Here is a 12,759-nt window from a genome sequence, read left to right as displayed (position 1 = left end):
ACCATGTTGGCTTTCCTGCAGCACTGACCCATCTAGGTGCTTCCAAGTTTCTGGGCACACAACAAATAATATAATGAATGAAATAACTAAGTTTTCAAATTTCAAGAAGTAGAACTAGCAAAAGTGTAAGGGTCCTAGAGGTAGGCATGATAATAGTAGGTTCCAGGAACAGCAAGAAGACCACTATGAGGCCGGGCGCAGTGGCTTACGCCTGTCACCCCAGCACTTTGGGAGGCCGGCGGGGGCGGGGGGGGGCGGATCACGAGGTCAGGAGTTCGAAACCAGCCTGACCAACATGGCGAAACCCCGTCTCTACTAAAAATACAAAAATTAGCCGGGCATGGTGGCACATGCCTGTAATCCCAGCTACAAGGAAGGATGAGGCAGGAGAATCACTTGAACCCGGGAGGCGGTGGTTGCAGTGAGCCGAGATCACACCACTGCATTCCAGCCTGGGTAACAGGGCAAGATTCTGTCTCAAAAAAAAAAAAAAAAAAGCAGACCACTATGGCTGGGACTTCCTAAGCTCAGTGCAACCCTGGAGCTGCAGAGGAAGCCATGGAACAGTCACGCATAATCAGATACAACTATCAAAAATCAAGTACACATTTAAAACATACAGTTATGTATCAGCATATATTTTTAAAACCATAACCTCGGGCGTTTTTGGATAACCATGGTCCATTTTTTTCTGCAGGGGCTGTTTAAGTTTTAAAGAAGGATATAGAAAATTCTTCACTTACAGAAAGAATTTAATGAAATAAGGCCAATTGCACTATTTTGTAGATTTAAAAGCCAACATTTGTGGCTCCCCTGAATAGCAAGTAAATGACATCATAATAAAGAGCTACTCTGTGCAATCTTCCACTTTAAAAGTTTATTCATCCAAACTATTTAAAGGGGGAAGAACTAAGTAGACATAAAAACTTATAGTATAAAGGGGCACACTAAAACCACGACATACAGTGAATATGCCTCTCCTTAAAATAGTACATAAAGCCAAAATTCATCAAAAACAATTTGCTGAAGATTTTGGCATTTTGGAAGATCAACATGCAATGCTACCAGCTTCTTCACTGAAGGTGTGTTTTTATGAGGATGCAAAGTTAGAAGACATAGGTACAAAAGGAAGAAGCAGCTGGTTTAGATTAACTGTGTTTGTGAGAAACACAGATCAATTTTTAACGTTCCATCTGCTATAATAATCTCTGATATAATGAACAGTCTCCCAGGTAATTTAAAAAACATTTAGAAGTTTGTTTAACAGGTTTTTGCCTTTTTCTTTTGAGACTCTGCCCCCTACAGGAGATGAGGAAATAAAGTATTCTTACCTAGAAAACCACAGTTCAGCCGGGCACAGGCGGTGGCTCACGCCTATAATCCCAGCACTTTGGGAGGCCAAGGTGGGCAGATCACCTGAGGTCGGGAGTTCGAGACCAGCCTGACCAACAAAGAGAAACCCCATCTCTACTAAAAGTACAAAATTAGCTGGGTGTGGTGGCACATGCCTGTAATCTCAGCTACTCGGGAGGCTGAGGCAGGAGAATCATTTGAACCTGGGAGGCGGAGGTTGCAGTGAGCTGAGATTGCACCATGGCACTCCAACCTGGGCAATGAGACCGAAACTCCATCTCAAAAAAGAAAGAAAGAAAGAAAGAAATCCAGAGTTCAAGTGCTGGTACAAAAACAACCTGGTAAACCACAAGTATCACAAAGCAACTGAATATAGCACTTTCTGAGGGAAGAAGGGGTATATAAATGGAACAGCTTTTCTTTCTTTCCTTTTTTTTTTTTTTGGAATGTGCCATACTATACAAATTAAGACCAACTTCTCCCTGTCCCAAATTAGAAACCTGTCTCTCTCTGCCCCATTCATCAGAACTCCGAACCAAAGCACAAAGTTAAAAGTCGAGCAGTGCAAATGAATTTTAGACTGCCTTCCTCCCCTGATTCCCTACTACTACCCTTATCCAACCTATCCTCCACAAGCCAAATTTAGTGAGCACAAAATCTAGACAGCAAAAGGAAGCATCCTATTATATGGAACCTAAGGCAGCTGCCAGAAAGTTCTATTCCTGCCCATAATATGTTTCCTGTTCTTTTCTACTCAGCTTCCTTCTCCCTCTTTTGCTCACTTTTTTTTTTTTCCTGATTTCATTTCTCCAGTTCCCGGATGCGATGAGCTTGCTGAATGGCACCTTCTACCTACATTTTTCCTTCCTCTTGAGTGTCAGGAATGCTATGAATGCAGTGCAGAGCATGGGCAGTGCACCCTCCATCAGAAGGCACACTTCTGAGACGGAGGTGAATTAGGCAATACCTCTTGTGAAATACCTGAGGCTTTTCTTCCCTCTTTTACTAGAAAGTTTCTTGATTCAGCTACTCCAATCTCCACATCTTGAGAACTAAGCTGAGCTGTTCTTCCTTACTCCAATAACACAACAGATTTGCTGACCACATCTGTAATCTAAAGCCACGGAAGTGTACCATAATTCCAGGATGTCCAGAGTAAGCACTTAGTAAATTATTATTGAATGCCTGAACTTAAAAAAATATATACTAGTATAAAACACTGAAATGTCTATTTTTTAAAAAACTGCTAAAACTAGTATCTCCTTATTTCAAAACCATTTTCCAAAAGTATCTGGGTGACTTAATACAGGTCTTTCATACCTACAGATACATCTATATAAACTAGTAGAGCTTCTTTCTTCTTCTTTTTTCTTTTTCATTTTTTGGAGATGGAGTCTCACTCTGTCACCCAGGCTGGAGTGCAGTGGCATAATCTCGGTTCACTGCAACCTCCGCCTCCCAGGTTCAAGTGATTCTCCTGCCTCAGCCTCCTGAGTAGCTGGGATTACAGGTGCCCACCACCACACCCGGCTAATTTTGTATTTTTAGTAGAGACGGGGTTTCACTATATTGGCCAGGCTTGTCTCAAACTCCTGACCTTGTGATCTGCCCGTCTCAGCCTCCCAAAGTGCTGGGATTACAGGCATGAGCCACCACGCCAGGTCTAGTAGAGCTTCTTAACTGGCTCAGTGTTTCTGGTCTCTCCAATCCCACCCCGCAAGTTTCTGGTCCACAGTCACTGAGGTCCTTGAGTCAAAGCAAGGATGATTCACTCAATCCTCACTTTGGGTAATTTATTTTCCAACAGAAAAGACCAGCATCATAACTAACCTAAGTTCAAAACGTGGGTTTTCAATGTGCCACCCCTATTTGGCTTTTTTCAATGCAGGAGCAAGGACAAAATTTTAAATGTGGTTTTGGCTGGTGGTGAGCTTCTTGATCACTTTTAAACAACATACTTAAATCTAATAGACTTGAATTAAAACCTTCCAAATCAGGTTTCCATTTAAAGCCATTCTCATGGTAAATTTAATGTCACAAACTGGGGTTTAATGAAAGGAAAATAATTTGATTTAGTTTATAACAGATATCTAGATCAGGTTCAGTGAAGTTTTAAAACCTTTTTTTTTTTTTTTTTATTTTTGAGATGAAGTCTCACTCTGTTGCCCAGGCTAGAGCACAGTGGTGTGATCTGTCTTGGCTCACTGCAACCTCTGCCTCCTGGGCTCAAGCGATTCTCCTGCCTCAGCCTCCTGAATAGCTGAGATTACAAGTACCCGCCACCATGCCTGGTGAATTTTTGCACTTTTAGTAGAGATGGGGTTTCACCATGTTGGCCAGGCTGCCTCAAACTCGTGACCTCAAGTGATCCACCTGCCTCGGCCTCCCAAAGTGCTGAGATTTCAGGCGTAAGCCACCGTGCCTGGCACAATTTTTTTTTTTTTTTTTTTTTTTTTTTTTTTTTTGGTAATTTTACTGTTTTAGGAAAGGTGGAAGAATGGGCAGTAGAGGAAAGATGCAGTAATAAGCTTTTACAAAATAAGATTGTTGACCTCAAACTCCTCTTTGCATCTCATCCTTACATAGCAGTTCCAGAAGCCCTGGGCTTCCCATGATGGGCATAAGCCCGTAGTGACTCAGCGGTCATCTGCTGAATCATCATCTACCCTGCTTTTAGCCACCCCCACATTTTCTGTCAAGACTGATTTTCTAGATTTCACCTTAAGAGGATTTGACAAGGTCAAGATCAATGACAGTTACTGACTGTGGCCATTTTCCTTGCCTAAGGAGTTTTAGTAGTCAGCTTTGGACTTGAATGTCTCTTATGAGACAATTTGTGACATGCATATTCACAGTGACCTTTATTCAAGAAGGCAGAGAGAATAGAATCACGTCCGACTCAGGAAGCCTAAATTCTAGTCTCGTTAGGCTCTAGCCAAGTCATTTTGATTCAACGGGGTTTATCATAGCTGCTTCTATTTACTTCAACAGCATGGGATAAGGATGGACGGATGCTTTAACATAGTAAGCTCCTCGAGGAGAGATGCTTTCTATAAACAGGAAGTGGCTGTGACTAGCCTTTTAAGGGGATTTTTAAAGTGAATTCCAATTGTGGGGTTCAGGATTGTTCTTTAATGAGCTTTAGGCTGAAAATCTGCTTCATACCTGCACATTTGAAACTCTGAGCAGTGAGTCCTCGTTCCAAAGACAAAGTCGTCAAAATGCTCAGGAAGCTGGTAGTCACAGATTGGCGTTTATTCTTCCTGAGTTCATGCCCACCCGTCTGATCCTTGGGTTTGTTCCTCAGTGTGACTTGCAGGTTTTGCTCTGAACTCCTGGCCGCATTGGCAGCTGTCTTCAGAGCCTCCATCCATTCCTGAGCTCTCTGTCGGGTCTCAGCTCGGAGGCGAAGGACATCCTGGGGGAAAATGACTTGAAAGCAAGAGTCGCAGCCATCCAGGTTGTCCATCTGGACAGCCAGACACACATCCACATTGTAGCTCAACAGTGGATCCTCGTCTAGCTTGCCGGGCTGAAAAGCCATAAGGTAGGCCCTGCTCAGCACAAACGTAAATGCCTTCCAGTTGTTTTGGACAGTCAGCCTGTAGAGAGTCCCTGATTTGAGGATGTTTTGGTACTGTTTGGGGCTATCTAGTACAGGGGACGGTGACAGCAGCCCACTGGCTTTCTTCTGGAAACAATGATACTGTGTATAGTCATCATGATGGCTAAGCCCTGGTGAGATTGTCAGCTCATTCTGCCGCCCCATGTAACCAGGCACAGCAGCATGCACGACTTCCCAAAGCTTCTGCCCCCAGTCCAAAGCCTCCCATGGTGACTCTGCCTTTAGCTGTAGCTGAGTGTTGTCATACAAAACAGTATCCACCATCCTGGCCTCCAGGTTGCCCAAAACAGATATGCTCTGGAAGTGTGAAAGCTGGTACGTGGCATAGAGGTTTTGATTCCCACTGCTGTCGAGGCTGTAGAAGTATAAGTTGTAAGGTGAAAGTTCTGCATAACAGCTTTGCCAGTAACTGTCATGGTCCTTTCTAATCTCCAGGTAACCCTTCTTTAGAATGTTTGGGAATGTCTGCTTGTGTTCTAGAAAGAAAAAGAAAGGCAAAGTATTAATTAGAATTAGTTAGTTATAAGAAGGCAGGCCCAAGAAACCACACAGATCAGGGACTGACAGTCTTCTGGTTCAAATTAAACAAAGTAAAAGTAGCAGAATCCCAAGATGGTACCTAATTGGCAAGAAATAGCTGGGGAAATCTTGAGTCTAAAAACTTTAATTAGCAGGCTGGGTGTGATGGCGCACACTTCTAATCCCAGCATTTTGGGAGGCCAAGGTGGGAGGGATTGCGTGAGCACGGGAGTTCAAGACCAACCTAGGCAACATAGTGAGAGCCCATCTCTATAAACAATTAAAAAATTAGCTGGGCATGTGGCACATGCCTGTAGCCACTGTAATCATGCCAATGCACTCCAGCCTGAGAGACACAGCAAGACTCTGTCTTAAAAATAAAATAAAAATAAAAACTAGAACTAGGGTGGAATCGCATGTACGAGAATAAGTATGGGGCATGGAACGTGCAACACCAATGGAGTGTGCAACATCAATGTGAGATGCAGAGGTCTGTGTGGAAAACAGAAATACTGGAACGACTGTGACTAGTTATGCCTTGTGAATCTAGGAATCAATCACACTTTGCCAGGGTTCCATGTTTTCTAGGTAATAGACTATTAACAGTCTATTAGTCTATTAACAGTCTATTTCTACCATTACTTTTAATGGTAAAAACTGCAATTACTTTTGCACCAACCTAACAGTACCAAATACACAAGAGAGAACGTGCCTTCTGCCACTGGACCTAACTCTCTGCTAATACTCTTATCTTTTCTCAGGTTGGTAAAGCGAGGAAGGGTCAATGAATAGGAGAGAGCATAAAATGTGCTGCTCACAAACTCTCATTTCTCAGATACCTTCAGCAGCCCTCAAGGCCAGTTCATGGGCCTTCTGTCTAGGAACCAGAGATCCAAGCTTGACCCGACTAGCTCACTTTTTAGGTCTCTGCTTAGATGGCAGTTTTCTCTCTGAGCCTGACTGTGCTTATGCTATCCCCTGAGCTTGCAATGCTCCTTCCAAAGGCTTCAATCAGCAACTGCACACTTACCCTCTTTCAGAAAAAGAGTCTGTCCTGATTCTCCCAACCTCACCTACACACGTGCATGCATGCCTGAGTCAGTATCAGGTATCACTACTAAATTATTCTTCTATCATGGGCTCTTAGCTCAGGCTATATTATAATAGCTTATTTACATGTCTGAACAAATAAAATAAGTCTTAAATTTTTTTTAAGACTGTCTTTCCTGCTAGACAATCAGTTCCACTGAGGGCAAGGGTAGGGTCTCTCTTTTCATTCTTAGACCACAGCACACTGAACATTGCCTTGTACATAGTGGGTGCTTAGTAAGTACTTGTTGAATTAGAAATAAAGCACCTAGCACAATGCTCAGCACATAGTAGGTATAATTCCCTTCCTATCTTCTTTTCTCTCTTTCCCACTGTTTTACTAGTCATGCCATCCGTAATCAATGATTAGTGCAATATATACTAGTTTAGTACTTAATAAAAGGGGACTATCATTTCAGAGATTTCCTGACATTCTTATCAGACATGAAAATGACATCCGGCCAGGCACAGTGGCTCACGCCTGTAATCCCAGCACTTTGGGAAGCAGAGGCGGGTGGATCACCTGAGGTCAGGAGTTCGAGACCAGCCTGGCCAATATGGCGAAACTCGTCTCTACTAAAAATACAAAAATTAGCCAGGCATGGTAGCATGCGCCTGTAATCCCAGCTACTCAGGAGGCTGAGGCAGGAGAATCACTTGAACCCAGGAGGCAAAGGTTGCAGTGAGCCAAGATCATGCCATTGCACTCCAGCGTGGGCAACAAAAGTGAAACTCTGTCTCAAAGGAGAGGAGGGGAAAGGAGGGAAGAGGAGGGGAGAGGAGGGGAGAAGAGGAGAAGAGGAGGAGAGGAGGAGAGGAGGAGAGGAGGAGAGGAGGAGAGAGAGAAAGAAAGAAAGAAAGAAAGAAAGAGAAAGAAGAAAGAAAGAAAGAAAGAAAGAAAGAAAGAAAGAAAGAAAGAGAAAAAAGAAAAGAAAAGAAAAGAGAAAAGAAAAGAAAAGAAAAAATGACATCCATGTAAGAGATGTCAATCATCTCCTCCCTGGTAGAGATTTTAATTTCTGAAATGTTTCTCAATCTCTTTGCCGACACACATTGGAGACAGTCATAAACTAATTGAGTCATTCCCTAAAAAAGATAAATCATACTGCCAAAGGGTATGATTTCTGCTTTTGGCTAAAGATTTCTGCTTTTGGCTAAAGAAAAAAAGAATAATATAGGTCTAGATCTTAAAATAGCAAACCAAAAGAGAGAAGGAGAGAAATGAGGCTGAGAAAAGCCAGTTTTACCTGCTTTACATCTCTGGTCCTGACATTCATTAGTATTTCTGTGGTAACTCAAAAGCCATTAATTTCTTGCAACCCACACTAATCCCTTTGTAGAAAGAGATAATGGATGCCTATTTGCAGGTTATCTTTTTCTTCTGATAATGCAATAAGGGAGGCAGTGCTGTTAGCGACACTGCTGCCACCTCTCCTGGTCTCATTTCCATCAAGCACTGATGATAGTTCAATCTTTTCCATAATAAGACTTAAAACTATGTGTCCCTCTATCCCCATCCCCACTGTGACCCGACGGCTCAGCTGAGTCCACGGAGTAAAATAAAAACCACCTCTCCTGCTTTTCGCTAGGACTTTTCCTCCCCTCTTCTTATCTCTCTGCGAGCTTTTAACAACAGCTCCCAGGAATTAAAAATTCTACTTTAATTGGGCCCAAACCAGCAGCAAGCCCGGCTAAAACCTCACTCCTTTCTAACTATAGAAGGTATGGTGGCAGGTGCCAGCTTGGGTGGACTGAATGAGAAGACCGGCGAGGGAATTTTCAAGGTTCCCTCACCTTCTAGATGCAGAATAAGAAGAAAAAAATGCACTGGGTTCCAACATTTTTTCCCCACTCACTAAGCAACATTTCCTATCTCTGTTCTCCCAACTCAGCTTCAGCCCTCTTTAAGTGGTACATTAAATCGAAACAGAAAAAAAAAACTGTGAATCCTAGAATCCTAGGAACTGGCTTTTTTTTTTTTTTTTGAGACAGGGTCTTACTCTTCACTCAGGCTGGAGTGCAATGGCATGATCATGACTCACTGCAGCCTTGACCTCCCAGGCTCAAGCAATCCTCTCACCTCAGCCTCCCAGCCAGCTGAGAATACAGGTATATGCCAGCATACCTAGCTAATTTTTATATGTTTTTAATAGAGACAGGGTTTCACCATATTGCCCAGGCTGGGGAAATGGTGTATTCTTATAGGCTGCTGTTTGTCATGTAATTTCTTGAAAAATAAGAATCAGCTGGGCGCGCTGGTGCACCCCTGTAACACCAGCACTTTGGGAGGCTGAGGTGGGCGGATCACATGATGTCAGGAGTTCGAGACCAGACTGGTCCAACATGGAGAAACCCCATCTCTACTAAAAATACAAAAATTAGCCGGGTGTGGTGGTGTGCACCTGTAATCCCAGCTACTCAGGAGGCTGAGACAGGAGAATCCCTTGAACCCAGGAGGCAGAGGTTGCAGTGAGCCGAGATCGCGCCACTGCACTCCAGCCTGGGCGACAGAGTGAGAGTCCATCTCAAAAAAAAAAAAAAAAAAAAAAAAAGAAAAGAAAAGAAAAATAAGAAAAATAGCAAAGGTGATCAGGAAGCTATTTTCTGCAGTATCCATTCCTCTCTGGAGGACCTGTTTATACCATACCTTATTAATATATTGTGTGTGATATAAAAGTTACATATCTGATCATAAAGTGCTAGAGAACTACCATTTCTCTAACAACTCTTTCTACTGGATCTGAAGTTTATTTATTTAGTTGAGACAGGGTCTCACCCTGTCCCCAAGGCTGGAGTACAGTGGCACAATCATAGCTCACTGCAGCCTTGAACTCCTAGAGGCTCAAACAATCCTCCTGCCTCAGCCTCCTAAGTAGCTGGGAGTATAGGCGCACATCATGATACCTGGCTTATTTCTTTATTTCTTTGTAGAGAAGGAATCTCACTATGTTGCCCCAACTGGTATTGAACTCCTGGCTTCAAACAGTCCTCCCACTTTGGCCTCCCAAAGTGCTTCGATTATAGTTGTGAGCCACTGCACCCAGACTGAAGTTTATTTTTAATATTTTTGCTACTAACAAATCAGAAGCTATGTATTTAAATCTAAGTTTTCATTAATTTACCATAGTTCACCTTTTGTTTCTCTGGGCTATATCATTCCAACTCATTTAATTAACCCCACACATATTCTTTTAAAGTATTCAATTTCATAAATAATAAAATCTCACAATGACTAATTTGATAAATGAATATCATATAATAATGAAGTGAAAGTGTTTGACTTCATAAATGAATATCATCACAAATGAATACAGTTGACTCTTGAAGAGCATGGGTTTGAACTGTGCAGGTCCACTTTTACCTGGAAAATCTTCTATCTCTGCCACCACTGAGATAGGAAGAGCAGCCCCTTCTCTTCCTCCTCAGTCTATTGAACATGAAGATGAAGAAGATGAAGACGTTTATAATCTACTTCCACTTAATGAATAGTAAATATATTTTCTCATCCTGATTATTTACTTATTTTATGTAGATGGCTATGGCCACCATGGTGCACCTGTCAGCCTGTTTGTGATTTCCTTCCTTCTTCCCTCCCTCCCTCCCTCCCTTTCTTTCTTGAGATGGGGTCTCACTCTGTCACCCAGGCTGGACAGCAGTGGTACAAACATAGCTCACTGCAGCCTTGAACTCTTGAGCTCAAGCAATCCTCCTAGATCAGTCTCCAGAGTGGCTGGGACTACAGGTATGCACTGTCGCACCTGGTCCATTTTTTAATTTTTTGTAGAGACAGAGTCTTGCTATGTTGCCCAGGCTAGTATCAAACTCCTGGCTTCAAGCAATCCTCCCACCTTGGCCTGCCAAAGTGCTGGGATCATAGGTGGGAGCCACTGTGCCCGGCTTTGATTTTCTTTTCTTTCTTTCTTTCTTTTTTTTTTTTTGAGATGAAGTCTTGCTCTTGTCCTGCAGGCTGGAGTGCTATGGCATGATCTTGGCTCACTGCAACCTCCGCCTCCTGGGTTCAAGTGATTCTCCTGCCGCAGCCTCCCAAGTAGCTGGGATTACAGGTACCTGCCACCACGCCTGGCTAATTTTGCATTTTTAGTAGAGACGGGGTTTCACCATGTTGGCCAGGCTGGTCTCGAACTCCTGATCTGCATGCCTCAGCCTCCCAAAGTGCTGGGATTACAGGCATGAGCCACTGCACCCCGCTTGATTTTCTTAATAACATTTTCTTTTCTCTGGCTTACTCAATTGTAAGAATACAGTATATAACACATATAACATACAAAATGTGTGTTAATTGACTGTTCATGTTATCAGTAAGGCTTCTGGTCAACAGTAGGCTATTAATAAAGTTTTGGGGGAGTCAAATATTAAACATGGATTTTTTTTTTTTTGAGAGGGAGTCTTGCTCTGTTGCCCAGGCTGGAGTGCAGTGGCGCGATCTCGGCTCACTGCCAGCTTCGCCTCCCGGGTTCACGCCATTCTCCTGACTCAGCCTCCTGAGTAGCTGGGACTACAGGCGCCCGCCACCACACCCGGCTGATTTTTTATATTTTTAGTAGAGACGGGGTTTCACTGTGTTAACCAGGATGGTCTTGATCTCCCGACCTCGTGATCTGCCTGCCTCAGCCTCCCAAAGTGTTGGGATTACAGGCATGAGCCACCACATCCGGCCCAAACATGGATTTTTTACGGCATGAGGGACTGCCACACCTAACCCAAGTTATTCAAGAGTCAACTGTAATATAATTTATTTTGCAAATGAGTAAATTATCTAATATCACAAATGATCCAGATAGGATCACTGACAAAGAATATCATCATTTCCCCAAAGAAAACAGAGAAAGGCGAGCAAAACAAATCACTGTACCCGTGAATTTCATACTGAAACCACAAGACAAATTCCTCATGAAAAACAAAACAAACAAACAAACAAACAAAAAACAACTATTTCTCCATTGCTTTCTACTGTGGCTAACACAAAGACTTGGTTCTGTTCCTCCTCAACGAAGATCCCCTTTTCCTTCTCCTCATCCTTACAGTATCCAGTGCAGTGGTTTCAGGACAATAAATGCTAGTTACTGAAGAGGAAGAAGGGAATTTTCCCTGTCATGCACCTGATTCACTTCTCTACTGCCAACACCCCAAAGAGTTTCTCTTTTGCCATTATTTCCTCTATCTGTTCTCAAAAAAGTTTCCATGCTCATGGCCACCTTCATCAAGGTTGAGTCCTCCTCCTTCCTGGCCATTTCACCCATTGTTGCCAGGCTAAACTCTATGGGTATCTCACAGTCCCTCTCACACCCCTCCTCAGGCTAACACTCTTCACAGGTTTCTGGGTGCCACACAGTAAAGTCCATACTCCTTGGCTTGGCCTTAAACATTTCATTATGGAAAGTTTCAAACACACTTGAAAAGCATGTAGAAGAGTAAGATGAACGCCAGGTACGCATTGTTCAGTTTTAAAAATTGCAATTTTCTGCCATTCTTCTTTCATCTCTCCTATCCCTCTCCAACTCTTGCTTTTTATTTGTTTTTCTTGCTGGTATGTTTGAAAGCAAATCACAGACATTAGTTTCATTTCACCTGTAAATACTTCAGGGTATATTTCTAGTCTAACAGATAAGATCTTTAAAATATATACGATACTTTTTCACACCCAACAAAACTGATAATTCCTTATCTAATACCTAGTCTGTGTCTAATTTTCCCAGGTTGTCCCAAACATTTTTCTTTTCTTTTCTTTTCTTTTTGAGATGGAGTCTCGTTCTGTCACCCAGGCTTGAGTGCAGTGGCACAATCTCGGCTCACTGCAACCTCCACCTCCCGGGTTCAAGCAATTTTCCTGTCTCAGCCTCCCAAGTAGCTGGGTTTACAGGCGTGTGCCACTATACCCAGCTAATTTTTTGATTTTTAGTAGAGACAGGGGTTCGTCATGTTGGTCAGGCTGGTCTCGAACTCCTGACCTCAGGTGATCCACATGCCTCGGCCTCCCAAAGTGCTCGGGTTACAGGCATGAGCCACCACACCCAGGCACATTTCTTTAATATAGATAGTTTGTTTGAATGAGTTCATATGTTGATTTCATTGACATGTCTTTTAAGTTTTTTAAAATCTATAACAGTTCTCTCTTCCTCCTTTTTTTACATGCCATGTATTTCCTGAAGAAG

At 42.8% G+C, this 12,759-nt stretch overlaps 1 protein-coding gene across 4 annotated transcripts in view; it reads right to left on the bottom strand.

Annotated features, from left to right (window-relative positions):
* Positions 1–12,759, bottom strand: part of PLEKHM3 (pleckstrin homology domain containing M3) — a 205,454-nt gene that overhangs the window by 149,279 nt on the left and 43,416 nt on the right. For all 4 annotated transcript variants that reach the window (XM_050752639.1, XM_050752640.1, XM_050752638.1 and 1 more), the window contains one exon: positions 4,519–5,454. In XM_050752639.1, coding sequence (XP_050608596.1) covers positions 4,519–5,454 — 936 coding nt within the window. The remainder of the gene's footprint in view (positions 1–4,518; positions 5,455–12,759) is intronic.

This window comes from Macaca thibetana, chromosome 12, assembly GCF_024542745.1.
Source record: "Macaca thibetana thibetana isolate TM-01 chromosome 12, ASM2454274v1, whole genome shotgun sequence".
In the NCBI taxonomy this organism is placed as follows: domain Eukaryota; kingdom Metazoa; phylum Chordata; class Mammalia; order Primates; family Cercopithecidae; genus Macaca; species Macaca thibetana.
This window is presented reverse-complemented; position numbering and strand designations above follow the sequence as displayed.